Below are 15,348 nucleotides of genomic sequence, written 5' to 3' on the forward strand. Positions count from 1 at the left end.
ATATTACAGTCATGTTCTGGGTCAGGATGAGGGATGATATTACAGTCATGCTCTAGGTTCTGGGCCAGGATGAGGGATGATACTACAGTCATGCTCCAGGTTCTGGGTCAGGAGAAGAGATATTATAGGTCATGCTCTAGGTCCTGGGTCAGGATGAGAGATGATATTACACTCATGCTCTAGGTTCTGGGTCAGGACGAGGGATGATATCACAGGCATGCTCTAGGTTCTGGGTCAGGATGAGGGATGATATTACAGTCATGCTCTAGGTTCTGGGCCAGGATGAGGGATGATACTACAGTCATGCTCCAGGTTCTGGGTCAGGAGAAGAGATATTATAGGTCATGCTCTAGGTTCTGGGTCAGGATGAGAGATGATATTACACTCATGCTCTAGGTTCTGGGTCAGGATGAGGGATGATACTACAGTCATACTCTAGGTTCTGGGTCAGGATGATAATACAGTCACGCTCTAGGTTCTGGGTCAGGACGAGGGATGATATCACAGGCATGCTCTAGGTTCTGGGTCGGGATCAGTGATGATATTACAGGCATGCTCTAGGTTCTGGGTCAGGATGAGGGATGATATTACAGTCATGCTCTAGGTTCTGGGTCAAAATAAGGGATGATATTACAGTCATGCTCTAGGTTCTGGGTCAGGATAAGAGATGATATTACAGACATGCTCTAGGTTCTGGGTCAGGATGAGGGATGATATTACAGACATGCTCTAGGTTCTGGGTCAGGATGAGGCATGATATTAGTCACGCTCTAGGTTCTGGGTCAGGATAATAATACAGTCACGCTCTAGGTTCTGGGTCAGGATGAGGGATGATATTACAGTCATGCTCTGGGTTCTGGGTCAAGATGATACTACAGTCATGCTCTGGGTTCTGGGTCAGGATGAGGGATGATATTACAGTCATGCTTTAGGTTCTGGGTCAGGATGAGGGATGATATTACAGTCATGCTCTAGGTTCTGGGTCATGATGAAATTACAGTCATGCTCTAGGTTCTGGGTCAGGATGAGGGATGATATTACAGTCATGCTCTAGGTTCTGGGTCAGGATGATAATACAGTCACGCTCTAGGTTCTGGGTCAGGACGAGGGATGATATCACAGGCATGCTCTAGGTTCTGGGTCGGGATCAGTGATGATATTACAGGCATGCTCTAGGTTCTGGGTCAGGATGAGGGATGATATTACAGTCATGCTCTAGGTTCTGGGTCAAAATGAGGGATGATATTACAGTCATGCTCTAGGTTCTGGGTCAGGATAAGAGATGATATTACAGACATGCTCTAGGTTCTGGGTCAGGATGAGGGATGATATTAGTCACGCTCTAGGTTCTGGGTCAGGATAATAATACAGTCACGCTCTAGGTTCTGGGTCAGGATGAGGGATGATATTACAGTCATGCTCTAGGTTTTGGGTCAAGATGATATTACAGTCATGCTCTAGGTTCTGGGTCAGGATGAGGGATGATATTACAGTCATGCTCTAGGTTCTGGGTCAGGACGAGGGATGATATCACAGGAATGCTCTAGGTTCTGGGTCAGGACGAGGGATGATATCACAGGCATGCTCTAGGTTCTGGGTCGGGATGAGGGATGATATTACAGTCATGCTCTAGGTTCTGGGCCAGGATGAGGGATGATATTACAGGCATGCTCTAGGTTCTGGGTCAGGATGAGGGATGATATTACAGTCACGCTCTAGGTTCTGGGTCAGGATGTTAATACAGTCACGCTCTAGGTTCTGGGTAAGGATGAGGGATGATATTACAGTCATGCTCTAGGTTCTGGGTCAGGATGAGGGATGATATTACAGTCATGCTCTAGGTTCTGGGTAAGGATGAGCGATGATATTACAGGCACGCCATGGCAGCTCGCTGTGTATGGGGGGTGTAGTCACAGAGGGGTCAGAGCGCCCATGCTGACCCCTGACCACTGCTGGCTATGATAGAAAGGTGTCAGGACACAGGACATGGCAGCTCGCTGTGTATGGGGGGTGTAGTCACAGAGGGGTCAGAGCGCCCATGCTGACCCCTGACCACTGCTGGCTATGATAGAAAGGTGTCAGCACACACAGGACATGGCAGCTCGCTGTGTATGGGGGGTGTAGTCACAGAGGGGTCAGAGCACCCATGCTGACCCCTGCTGGCTATGATAGAAAGGTGTCAGGACACACAGGACATGGCAGCTCGCTGTGTATGGGGGTGTAGTCACAGAGGGGTCAGAGCACCCATGCTGACTCCTGACCACTGCTGGCTATGATAGAAAGGTGTCAGGACACACAGGACATGGCAGCTCGCTGTGTATGGGGGGTGTAGTCACAGAGAGGTCAGAGCACCCATGCTGACCCCTGACCACTGCTGGCTATGATAGAAAGGTGTGAGGACACACAGGACATGGCAGCTCGCTGTGTATGGGGGGTGTAGTCACAGAGGGGTCAGAGCGCCCATGCTGACTCCTGACCACTGCTGGCTATGATAGAAAGGTGTCAGGACACACAGGACATGGCAGCTCGCTGTGTATGGGGGGTGTAGTCACAGAGGGGTCAGAGCGCCCATGCTGACCCCTGCTGGCTATGATAGAAAGGTGTCAGGACACACAGGACATGGCAGCTCCCTGTGTATGGGGGGTGTAGTCACAGAGGGGTCAGAGCGCCCATGCTGACTCCTGACCACTGCTGGCTATGATAGAAAGGTGTCAGGACACACAGGACATGGCAGCTCGCTGTGTATGGGGGGTGCAGTCACAGAGGGGTCAGAGCGCCCATGCTGACCCCTGACCACTGCTGGCTATGATAGAAAGGCGTCAGGACACAGGACATGGCAGCTCGCTGTGTATGGGGGTGTAGTCACAGAGGGGTCAGAGCGCCCATGCTGACCCCTGACCACTGCTGGCTATGATAGAAAGGTGTCAGGACACAGGACATGGCAGCTCGCTGTGTAGGGGGGGTGTAGTCACAGAGGGGTCAGAGCACCCATGCTGACCCCTGACCACTGCTGGCTATGATAGAAAGGTGTCAGGACACAGGACATGGCAGCTCGCTGTGTATGGGGGGTGTAGTCACAGAGGGGTCAGAGCACCCATGCTGACCCCTGACCACTGCTGGCTATGATAGAAAGGTGTCAGGACACAGGACATGGCAGCTCGCTGTGTATGGGGGGTGTAGTCACAGAGGGGTCAGAGCACCCATGCTGACCCCTGACCACTGCTGGCTATGATAGAAAGGTGTCAGGACACACAGGACATGGCAGCTCGCTGTGTATGGGGGGTGTAGTCACAGAGAGGTCAGAGCGCCCATGCTGACCTCTGACCACTGCTGGCTATGATAGAAAGGTGTCAGGACACACAGGACATGGCAGCTCGCTGTGTATGGGGGGTGTAGTCACAGAGAGGTCAGAGCGCCCATGCTGACCCCTGACCACTGCTGGCTATGATAGAAAGGTGTCAGGACACACAGGACATGGCAGCTCGCTGTGTATGGGGGGTGTAGTCACAGAGGGGTCAGAGCGCCCATGCTGACCCCTGCTGGCTATGATAGAAAGGTGTCAGGACACACAGGACATGGCAGCTCGCTGTGTATGGGGGGTGTAGTCACAGAGGGGTCAGAGCACCCATGCTGACCCCTGACCACTGATGGCTATGATAGAAAGGTGTCAGGACACACAGGACATGGCAGATCGCTGTGTATGGGGGTGTAGTCACAGAGGGGTCAGAGCACCCATGCTGACCCCTGACCACTGCTGGCTATGATAGAAAGGTGTCAGGACACACAGGACATGGCAGCTCGCTGTGTATGGGGGGTGTAGTCACAGAGGGGTCAGAGCGCCCATGCTGACCCCTGACCACTGCTGGCTATGATAGAAAGGTGTCAGGACACACAGGACATGGCAGCTCGCTGTTTATGGGGGTGTAGTCACAGAGGGGTCAGAGCGCCCATGCTGACCCCTGACCACTGCTGGCTATGATAGAAAGGTGTCAGGACACACAGGACATGGCAGCTTGCTGTGTATGGGGGGTGTAGTCACAGAGGGGTCAGAGCACCCATGCTGACCCCTGACCACTGCTGGCTATGATAGAAAGGTGTCAGGACACACAGGACATGGCAGCTCGCTGTGTATGGGGGGTGTAGTCACAGAGAGGTCAGAGCACCCATGCTGACCCCTGACCACTGCTGGCTATGATAAAAAGGTGTCAGGAAACAGGACATGGCAGCTCGCTGTGTATGGGGGGTGTAGTCACAGAGGGGTCAGAGCGCCCATGCTGACCCCTGACCACTGCTGGCTATGATAGAAAGGTGTCAGGACACACAGGACATGGCAGCTCGCTGTGTATGGGGGGTGTAGTCACAGAGGGGTCAGAGCGCCCATGCTGACCCCTGACCACTGCCAGCTATGATAGAAATGTGTCAGGACACACAGGACATGGCAGCTCGCTGTGTATGGGGGATGTAGTCACAGAGAGGTCAGAGCACCCATGCTGACCCCTGCTGGCTATGATAGAAAGGTGTCAGGACACACAGGACATGGCAGATCGCTGTGTATGGGGGGTGTAGTCACAGAGGGGTCAGAGCGCCCATGCTGACCCCTGACCACTGCCAGCTATGATAGAAATGTGTCAGGACACACAGGACATGGCAGCTCGCTGTGTATGGGGGATGTAGTCACAGAGAGGTCAGAGCACCCATGCTGACCCCTGCTGGCTATGATAGAAAGGTGTCAGGACACACAGGACATGGCAGCTCGCTGTGTATGAGGGGTGTAGTCACAGAGAGGTCAGAGCGCCCATGCTGACCCCTGCTGGCTATGATAGAAAGGTGTCAGGACACACAGGACATGGCAGATCGCTGTGTATGGGGGGTGTAGTCACAGAGGGGTCAGAGCACCCATGCTGACCCCTGACCACTGCTGGCTATGATAGAAAGGTGTCAGGACACACAGGACATGGCAGATCGCTGTGTATGGGGGTGTAGTCACAGAGGGGTCAGAGCACCCATGCTGACCCCTGACCACTGCTGGCTATGATAGAAAGGTGTCAGGACACAGGACATGGCAGCTCGTTGTGTATGGGGGGTGTAGTCACAGAGGGGTCAGAGCACCCATGCTGACCCCTGACCACTGCCGGCTATGATAGAAAGGTGTCAGGACACACAGGACATGGCAGCTCCCTGTGTATGGGGGGTGTAGTCACAGAGGGGTCAGAGCGCCCATGCTGACCCCTGACCACTGCTGGCTATGATAGAAAGGCGTCAGGACACAGGACATGGCAGCTCGCTGTGTATGGGGGTGTAGTCACAGAGGGGTAAGAGCGCCCATGCTGACCCCTGACCACTGCTGGCTATGATAGAAAGGTGTCAGGACACACAGGACATGGCAGCTCGCTGTGTATGGGGGGTGTAGTCACAGAGCGGTCAGAGCGCCCATGCTGACCCCTGACCACTGCTGGCTATGATAGAAAGGTGTCAGGACACAGGACATGGCAGCTCGCTGTGTATGGGGGGTGTAGGCACAGAGGGGTCAGAGCACCCATGCTGACCCCTGACCACTGCTGGCTATGATAGAAAGGTGTCAGGACACACAGGACATGGCAGCTCGCTGTGTATGGGGGGTGTAGGCACAGAGGGGTCAGAGCGCCCATGCTGACCCCTGACCACTGCCGGCTATGATAGAAAGGTGTCAGGACACACAGGACATGGCAGCTCGCTGTGTATGAGGGGTGTAGTCACAGAGAGGTCAGAGCGCCCATGCTGACCCCTGACCACTGCTGGCTATGATAGAAAGGTGTCAGGACACACAGGACATGGCAGATCGCTGTGTATGGGGGTGTAGTCACAGAGGGGTCAGAGTGCCCATGCTGACCCCTGACCACTGCTGGCTATGATAGAAAGGTGTCAGGACACACAGGACATGGCAGCTCGCTGTGTATGGGGGGGTGTAGTCACAGAGGGGTCAGAGCACCCATGCTGACCCCTGACCACTGCTGGCTATGATAGAAAGGTGTCAGGACACACAGGACATGGCAGCTCGCTGTGTATGGGGGTGTAGTCACAGAGGGGTCAGAGCGCCCATGCTGACCCCTGACCACTGCTGGCTATGATAGAAAGGTGTCAGGACACACAGGACATGGCAGCTCGCTGTGTATGGGGGGTGTAGTCACAGAGGGGTCAGAGCGCCCATGCTGACCCCTGATCACTGCTGGCTATGATAGAAAGGTGTCAGGACACACAGGACATGGCAGCTCGCTGTGTATGGGGGGTGTAGTCACAGAGGGGTCAGAGCGCCCATGCTGACCCCTGACCACTGCTGGCTATGATAGAAAGGTGTCAGGACACAGGAGCGATCACCACAAGATGCCTTGTGTAAAGTGCACAGAGCAGGACTGTGGGGGTGAGGGTGTTCTGCAATCAGGACAAGCACCCACCACAAATAAAGCACTCAGCAGTCCATGTTACAAAGTCTGGGTTTTTTATTTCACAGGGGGTCATGTCCTCTTCTTGCTTTTTCCGACCACCTTCCCGGGGGTCACAGCAGGGGTCACCACCTGGTACACACCGGAGGAGATCTTGTTCACATAGTAGAGGTCCACCAGGGAGAAGATTAAGCTGCAGGACAAGTAATAACAATCCCTTTTCACTGCGTGCACCCAAAATCATTCCCCTGAGACCACCTATGTGATAGATGTGCCCCTCCCCCCACCACCAGATACTGACCATGTGGTGACACACACTCGATGGACCAAGCCAGAGGCAAAGAGGGCAACAAAGAGGCAGACAACAACTGCAACAAGAAGACAAGGAGACATCAGAATACAGGCCCAAGTCCCTCCATCCAACCTGCCACCACCCCGGTCCTTCACGTCGTCCATCCAACCTGCCACCACCCCGGTCCTTCACGTCGTCCATCCAACCTGCCACCACCCCGGTCCTTCACGTCGTCCATCCAACCTGCCACCACCCCGGTCCTTCACGTCGTCCATCCAACCTGCCACCACCCCGGTCCTTCACGTCGTCCATCCAACCTGCCACCACCCCGGTCCTTCACGTCGTCCATCCAACCTGCCACCACCCCGGTCCTTCACGTCGTCCATCCAACCTGCCACCACCCCGGTCCTTCACGTCGTCCATCCAACCTGCCACCACCCCGGTCCTTCACGTCGTCCATCCAACCTGCCACCACCCCGGTCCTTCACGTCGTCCATCCAACCTGCCACCACCCCGGTCCTTCACGTCCTCCATCCAACCTGCCACCACCCCGGTCCTTCACGTCCTCCATCCAACCTGCCACCACCCCGGTCCTTCACGTCCTCCATCCAACCTGCCACCACCCCGGTCCTTCACGTCCTCCATCCAACCTGCCACCACCCCGGTCCTTCACGTCCTCCATCCAACCTGCCACCACCCCGGTCCTTCACGTCCTCCATCCAACCTGCCACCACCCCGGTCCTTCACGTCCTCCATCCAACCTGCCACCACCCCGGTCCTTCACGTCCTCCATCCAACCTGCCACCACCCCGGTCCTTCACGTCCTCCATCCAACCTGCCACCACCCCGGTCCTTCACGTCCTCCATCCAACCTGCCACCACCCCGGTCCTTCACGTCCTCCATCCAACCTGCCACCACCCCGGTCCTTCACGTCCTCCATCCAACCTGCCACCACCCCGGTCCTTCACGTCCTCCATCCAACCTGCCACCACCCCGGTCCTTCACGTCCTCCATCCAACCTGCCACCACCCCGGTCCTTCACGTCCTCCATCCAACCTGCCACCACCCCGGTCCTTCACGTCCTCCATCCAACCTGCCACCACCCCGGTCCTTCACGTCCTCCATCCAACCTGCCACCACCCCGGTCCTTCACGTCCTCCATCCAACCTGCCACCACCCCGGTCCTTCACGTCCTCCATCCAACCTGCCACCACCCCGGTCCTTCACGTCCTCCATCCAACCTGCCACCACCCCGGTCCTTCACGTCCTCCATCCAACCTGCCACCACCCCGGTCCTTCACGTCCTCCATCCAACCTGCCACCACCCCGGTCCTTCACGTCCTCCATCCAACCTGCCACCACCCCGGTCCTTCACGTCCTCCATCCAACCTGCCACCACCCCGGTCCTTCACGTCCTCCATCCAACCTGCCACCACCCCGGTCCTTCACGTCCTCCATCCAACCTGCCACCACCCCGGTCCTTCACGTCCTCCATCCAACCTGCCACCACCCCGGTCCTTCACGTCCTCCATCCAACCTGCCACCACCCCGGTCCTTCACGTCCTCCATCCAACCTGCCACCACCCCGGTCCTTCACGTCCTCCATCCAACCTGCCACCACCCCGGTCCTTCACGTCCTCCATCCAACCTGCCACCACCCCGGTCCTTCACGTCCTCCATCCAACCTGCCACCACCCCGGTCCTTCACGTCCTCCATCCAACCTGCCACCACCCCGGTCCTTCACGTCCTCCATCCAACCTGCCACCACCCCGGTCCTTCACGTCCTCCATCCAACCTGCCACCACCCCGGTCCTTCACGTCCTCCATCCAACCTGCCACCACCCCGGTCCTTCACGTCCTCCATCCAACCTGCCACCACCCCGGTCCTTCACGTCCTCCATCCAACCTGCCACCACCCCGGTCCTTCACGTCCTCCATCCAACCTGCCACCACCCCGGTCCTTCACGTCCTCCATCCAACCTGCCACCACCCCGGTCCTTCACGTCGTCCATCCAACCTGCCACCACCCCGGTCCTTCACGTCGTCCATCCAACCTGCCACCACCCCGGTCCTTCACGTCGTCCATCCAACCTGCCACCACCCCGGTCCTTCACGTCGTCCATCCAACCTGCCACCACCCCGGTCCTTCACGTCGTCCATCCAACCTGCCACCACCCCGGTCCTTCACGTCGTCCATCCAACCTGCCACCACCCCGGTCCTTCACGTCGTCCATCCAACCTGCCACCACCCCGGTCCTTCACGTCGTCCATCCAACCTGCCACCACCCCGGTCCTTCACGTCGTCCATCCAACCTGCCACCACCCCGGTCCTTCACGTCGTCCATCCAACCTGCCACCACCCCGGTCCTTCACGTCGTCCATCCAACCTGCCACCACCCCGGTCCTTCACGTCGTCCATCCAACCTGCCACCACCCCGGTCCTTCACGTCGTCCATCCAACCTGCCACCACCCCGGTCCTTCACGTCGTCCATCCAACCTGCCACCACCCCGGTCCTTCACGTCGTCCATCCAACCTGCCACCACCCCGGTCCTTCACGTCTTCCATCCAACCTGCCACCACCCCGGTCCTTCACGTCGTCCATCCAACCTGCCACCACCCCGGTCCTTCACGTCCTCCATCCAACCTGCCACCACCCCGGTCCTTCACGTCGTTCATCCAACCGCCACCATCCCGGTCCTTCACGTCCTCCATCCAACCTGCCACCACCCCGGTCCTTCACGTCCTCCATCCAACCTGCCACCACCCCGGTCCTTCACGTCCTCCATCCAACCTGCCACCACCCCGGTCCTTCACGTCCTCCATCCAACCTGCCACCACCCCGGTCCTTCACGTCCTCCATCCAACCTGCCACCACCCCGGTCCTTCACGTCTTCCATCCAACCTGCCACCAACCCGGTCCTTCACGTCCTCCATCCAACCTGCCACCACCCCGGTCCTTCACGTCCTCCATCCAACCTGCCACCACCCCGGTCCTTCACGTCGTTCATCCAACCGCCACCATCCTGGTCCTTCACGTCCCTCCAGCCAACCGCCACCATCCCGGTCCTTCAAGTCCTTTACTATAAGTGAAGGTGTGGAGCAGCTTACCTTCAGGAAACACCTTTGCCTGGAAGCCTTTACCAAATACAAGATTCTCAAGGTTGTTGAAGGCCTGTAATCTAGATTAAGGAGTCATCACTGCTTTCATGGATGATATTACAGTCATGCTCTCGGTTCTGGGTCAGGACGAGGGATGATATTACAGTCATGTTCTGGGTCAGGATGAGGGATGATATTACAGACATGCTATAGGTCCTGGGTCAGGATGAGGGATGATATTATATGTCATGCTCTAGGTTCTGGGTCAGGACGGGAGATGATATTATAGGTCATGCTCTAGGTTCTGGGTCAGGACGGGAGATGATATTACAGTCATGTTCTGGGTCAGGATGAGGGATGATATTACAGTCACGCTCCAGGTTCTGGGTCAGGATGAGGGATGATATTACAGTCACGCTCTAGGTTCTGGATCAGGATGAGGGATGATATTACAGTCACGCTCTAGGTTCTGGGTCAGGAGGAGGGATGATATTACAGTCACGCTCTAGGTTCTGGGTCAGGAGGAGGGATGATATTACAGTCACGCTCTAGGTTCTGGGTCAGGAGGAGGGATGATATTACAGTCACGCTCTAGGTTCTGGGTCAGGAGGAGGGATGATATTACAGTCACGCTCTAGGTTCGGAGTCAGGATGATATTACATAAGGATACAATAAGAGAGAAGAAGAAGATGCCGGAGCCGAGGAGCCCCCCCAGGATGGTCAGCCACTCGGAGGACCCCAGGTGCTTGCTGTACATCTGCATCCCAGCGAATAGAAGGAGCGAGACGAGCGAGGAGAGCGCCAGCGATATCCCGGTACTGACCGCTGCAGGGAAGAGACGCCAAACATGACAAGGGGGAGGAGCTTCCTGGCCACACCCACCAGGCACATTCATCAGAGGTCTAATAACACAGGATGTAGAGTGGGAGAAAGTGGGGCCCCGACAGTGTGAGCAGCCTGGGCCCCAGTCAGTGTTCGGCGCAGCGTGTCCCTGTGTTCGGCGCAGCGTGTCCCTGTGTTCGGCGCAGCGTGTCCCTGTGTTCGGCGCAGCGTGTCCCTGTGTTCGGCGCAGCGTGTCCCTGTGTTCGGCGCAGCGTGTCCCTGTGTTCGGCGCAGCGTGTCCCTGTGTTCGGCGCAGCGTGTCCCTGTGTTCGGCGCAGCGTGTCCCTGTGTTCGGCGCAGCGTGTCCCTGTGTTCGGCGCAGCGTGTCCCTGTGTTCGGCGCAGCGTGTCCCTGTGTTCGGCGCAGCGTGTCCCTGTGTTCGGCGCAGCGTGTCCCTGTGTTCGGCGCAGCGTGTCCCTGTGTTCGGCGCAGCGTGTCCCTGTGTTCGGCGCAGCGTGTCCCTGTGTTCGGCGCAGCGTGTCCCTGTGTTCGGCGCAGCGTGTCCCTGTGTTCGGCGCAGCGTGTCCCTGTGTTCGGCGCAGCGTGTCCCTGTGTTCGGCGCAGCGTGTCCCTGTGTTCGGCGCAGCGTGTCCCTGTGTTCGGCGCAGCGTGTCCCTGTGTTCGGCGCAGCGTGTCCCTGTGTTCGGCGCAGCGTGTCCCTGTGTTCGGCGCAGCGTGTCCCTGTGTTCGGCGCAGCGTGTCCCTGTGTTCGGCGCAGCGTGTCCCTGTGTTCGGCGCAGCGTGTCCCTGTGTTCGGCGCAGCGTGTCCCTGTGTTCGGCGCAGCGTGTCCCTGTGTTCGGCGCAGCGTGTCCCTGTGTTCGGCGCAGCGTGTCCCTGTGTTCGGCGCAGCGTGTCCCTGTGTTCGGCGCAGCGTGTCCCTGTGTTCGGCGCAGCGTGTCCCTGTGTTCGGCGCAGCGTGTCCCTGTGTTCGGCGCAGCGTGTCCCTGTGTTCGGCGCAGCGTGTCCCTGTGTTCGGCGCAGCGTGTCCCTGTGTTCGGCGCAGCGTGTCCCTGTGTTCGGCGCAGCGTGTCCCTGTGTTCGGCGCAGCGTGTCCCTGTGTTCGGCGCAGCGTGTCCCTGTGTTCGGCGCAGCGTGTCCCTGTGTTCGGCGCAGCGTGTCCCTGTGTTCGGCGCAGCGTGTCCCTGTGTTCGGCGCAGCGTGTCCCTGTGTTCGGCGCAGCGTGTCCCTGTGTTCGGCGCAGCGTGTCCCTGTGTTCGGCGCAGCGTGTCCCTGTGTTCGGCGCAGCGTGTCCCTGTGTTCGGCGCAGCGTGTCCCTGTGTTCGGCGCAGCGTGTCCCTGTGTTCGGCGCAGCGTGTCCCTGTGTTCGGCGCAGCGTGTCCCTGTGTTCGGCGCAGCGTGTCCCTGTGTTCGGCGCAGCGTGTCCCTGTGTTCGGCGCAGCGTGTCCCTGTGTTCGGCGCAGCGTGTCCCTGTGTTCGGCGCAGCGTGTCCCTGTGTTCGGCGCAGCGTGTCCCTGTGTTCGGCGCAGCGTGTCCCTGTGTTCGGCGCAGCGTGTCCCTGTGTTCGGCGCAGCGTGTCCCTGTGTTCGGCGCAGCGTGTCCCTGTGTTCGGCGCAGCGTGTCCCTGTGTTCGGTGCAGCGTGTCCCTGTGTTCGGCGCAGCGTGTCCCTGTGTTCGGTGCAGCGTGTCCCTGTGTTCGGTGCAGCGTGTCCCTGTGTTCGGTGCAGCGTGTCCCTGTGTTCGGTGCAGCGTGTCCCTGTGTTCGGTGCAGCGTGTCCCTGTGTTCGGTGCAGCGTGTCCCTGTGTTCGGTGCAGCGTGTCCCTGTGTTCGGTGCAGCGTGTCCCTGTGTTCGGTGCAGCGTGTCCCTGTGTTCGGTGCAGCGTGTCCCTGTGTTCGGTGCAGCGTGTCCCTGTGTTCGGTGCAGCGTGTCCCTGTGTTCGGTGCAGCGTGTCCCTGTGTTCGGTGCAGCGTGTCCCTGTGTTCGGTGCAGCGTGTCCCTGTGTTCGGTGCAGTGTGTTCGGCACAGTGTATCAGTGTTCGGTGCAGTGTGTCCCTGTGTTCGGTGCAGTGTGTTCGGCACAGTGTATCAGTGTTCGGTGCAGTGTGTCAGTGTTCGGTGCAGTGTGTTCGGCACAGTGTATCAGTGTTCGGTGCAGTGTGTCCCTGTGTTCGGTGCAGTGTGTTCGGCACAGTGTATCAGTGTTCGGTGCAGCGTGTCAGTGGTCGGTGCAGCGTGTCCCTGTGTTCGGTGCAGTGTGTTCGGTGCAGTGTGTCCCTGTGTTCGGTGCAGTGTGTTCGGCACAGTGTATCAGTGTTCGGTGCAGTGTGTCCCTGTGTTCGGTGCAGTGTGTTCGGCACAGTGTATCAGTGTTCGGTGCAGTGTGTCAGTGTTCGGTGCAGTGTGTTCGGCACAGTGTATCAGTGTTCGGTGCAGTGTGTTCGGCACAGTGTATCAGTGTTCGGTGCAGTGTGTCCCTGTGTTCGGTGCAGTGTGTTCGGCACAGTGTATCAGTGTTCGGTGCAGTGTGTCCCTGTGTTCGGTGCAGTGTGTTCGGCACAGTGTATCAGTGGTCGGTGCAGCGTGTCCCTGTGTTCGGTGCAGTGTGTTCGGCACAGTGTATCAGTGTTCGGTGCAGTGTGTCCCTGTGTTCGGTGCAGTGTGTTCGGCACAGTGTATCAGTGTTCGGTGCAGTGTGTCCCTGTGTTCGGTGCAGTGTGTTCGGCACAGTGTATCAGTGTTCGGTGCAGCGTGTCAGTGGTCGGTGCAGCGTGTCCCTGTGTTCGGTGCAGTGTGTTCGGCACAGTGTATCAGTGTTCGGTGCAGTGTGTCCCTGTGTTCGGTGCAGTGTGTTCGGCACAGTGTATCAGTGTTCGGTGCAGTGTGTCCCTGTGTTCGGTGCAGTGTGTTCGGCACAGTGTATCAGTGTTCGGTGCAGTGTGTCAGTGTTCGGTGCAGTGTGTTCGGCACAGTGTATCAGTGTTCGGTGCAGTGTGTCCCTGTGTTCGGTGCAGTGTGTTCGGCACAGTGTATCAGTGTTCGGTGCAGTGTGTCCCTGTGTTCGGTGCAGTGTGTTCGGCACAGTGTATCAGTGTTCGGTGCAGCGTGTCAGTGGTCGGTGCAGCGTGTCCCTGTGTTCGGTGCAGTGTGTTCGGCACAGTGTATCAGTGTTCGGTGCAGTGTGTCCCTGTGTTCGGTGCAGTGTGTTCGGCACAGTGTATCAGTGTTCGGTGCAGTGTGTCCCTGTGTTCGGTGCAGTGTGTTCGGCACAGTGTATCAGTGTTCGGTGCAGTGTGTTCGGCACAGTGTATCAGTGTTCGGTGCAGTGTGTCCCTGTGTTCGGTGCAGTGTATCAGTGTTCGGTGCAGTGTGTCCCTGTGTTCAGCACAGTGTATCAGTGTTCGGTGCAGTGTGTCAGTGTTCGGTGCAGTGTGTTCGGCACAGTGTATCAGTGTTCGGTGCAGTGTGTCCCTGTGTTCGGTGCAGTGTGTTCGGCATAGTGTATCAGTGTTCGGTGCAGTGTGTCAGTGTCCGGCTATGGTTGGGACACGTCACCCTCCCGCCCCGGCTCCTCTCCTCCCCACACATCCTCCCCCTGGGTCTCCTGTATTTCCCCCCTGGGTCTCCTGTATTTCCCCCCGGGTCTCCTGTATCTCCCCGGCTTCTCCCCCCCGGCGTCTCCCGGGACCCGGCCCCACTCACCCATCACTGCGCACGGCACAACGGAGACTGCACGGACCGGCGGCGGGAGGAGGAGGAGGAGGAGCTCACCGGAGGAAGGAGGAGCAAAAGTCCCGCCCACAGCACAGAGGCGACCAATAAGAGAGCACCGCGTAACACAGTCCCGCCCGCTGCCAGAGGGACAGGAAGACAGCGCCACCTAGCGCTAAGGAGCCAGAAAGAAACACAGTCCCGCCCACAGACCGCAAAGGACCAACCAGAGGACAGCGCCACATGGCGGGGAGGAGCCAAAGAGCGAGAAACAGCTCCGCCTACTACAGGGACCAACCAGAGGACAGCGCCACCTGGCGGGGAGGAGCCAATGAGCGAGAAACAGCTCCGCCTACTACAGGGAACAACCAGAGGACAGCGCCACCTGGCGGGGAGGAGCCAAAGAGCGAGAAACAGCTCCGCCTACTACAGGGAACAACCAGAGGACAGCGCCACCTGGCGGGGAGGAGCCAATGAGCGAGAAACAGCTCCGCCTACTACAGGGAACAACCAGAGGACAGCGCCACCTGGCGGGGAGGAGCCAAAGAGCGAGAAACAGCTCCGCCTACTACAGGGAACAACCAGAGGACAGCGCCACCTGGCGGGAAGGGAGGGGAACATGAGTAGTAGAGCTGTATATGTGATGGTGGTGGTAGTAGTAGTAGAGCTGTATATGTGATGGTGGTAGTAGTAGTAGTAGAGCTGTATATGTGATGGTGGTAGTAGTAGTAGTAGAGCTGTATATGTGATGGTGGTAGTAGTAGTAGTAGAGGTGTATATGTGATGGTGGTAGTAGTAGTAGAGCTGTATATGTGATGGTGGTGGTAGTAGTAGTAGAGCTGTATATGTGATGGTGGTAGTAGTAGTAGAGCTGTATATGTGATGGTGGTGGTAGTAGTAGTAGAGCTGTATATGTGATGGTGGTAGTAGTAGTAGAGCTGTATATGTGATGGTGGTGGTAGTAGTAGTAGAGCTGTATATG

At 57.9% G+C, this 15,348-nt stretch overlaps 1 protein-coding gene across 1 annotated transcript; it reads right to left on the minus strand.

Moving 5' to 3' along the window:
* Positions 1–6,458: 6,458 nt before the first annotated feature.
* LOC140112219 (dolichyl-diphosphooligosaccharide--protein glycosyltransferase subunit KCP2-like) lies at positions 6,459–14,518 on the minus strand. Its single transcript, XM_072132439.1, has 5 exons — positions 14,358–14,518; positions 10,486–10,640; positions 9,824–9,887; positions 6,721–6,787; positions 6,459–6,612 (listed from the first exon to the last, which is right to left on the minus strand). The coding sequence occupies exons 1-5, from the start codon at positions 14,359–14,361 to the stop codon at positions 6,492–6,494; spliced, it is 411 nt and encodes a 136-aa protein (XP_071988540.1). The 5' UTR covers positions 14,362–14,518; the 3' UTR covers positions 6,459–6,491.
* Positions 14,519–15,348: the final 830 nt, after the last annotated feature.

Source organism: Engystomops pustulosus, unplaced genomic scaffold, assembly GCF_040894005.1.
Source record: "Engystomops pustulosus unplaced genomic scaffold, aEngPut4.maternal MAT_SCAFFOLD_646, whole genome shotgun sequence".
NCBI lineage: Eukaryota > Metazoa > Chordata > Amphibia > Anura > Leptodactylidae > Engystomops > Engystomops pustulosus.

Coding starts and splice junctions, on each gene's coding strand:
- LOC140112219 (XM_072132439.1), bottom strand. Junction 9,888..10,485: donor TCTTCTTCTTCTCTCTTATT/GTATCCTTATGT, acceptor TCTAGATTACAG/GCCTTCAACAACCTTGAGAA. Junction 6,788..9,823: donor GGCAAAGGTGTTTCCTGAAG/GTAAGCTGCTCC, acceptor TTCTTGTTGCAG/TTGTTGTCTGCCTCTTTGTT.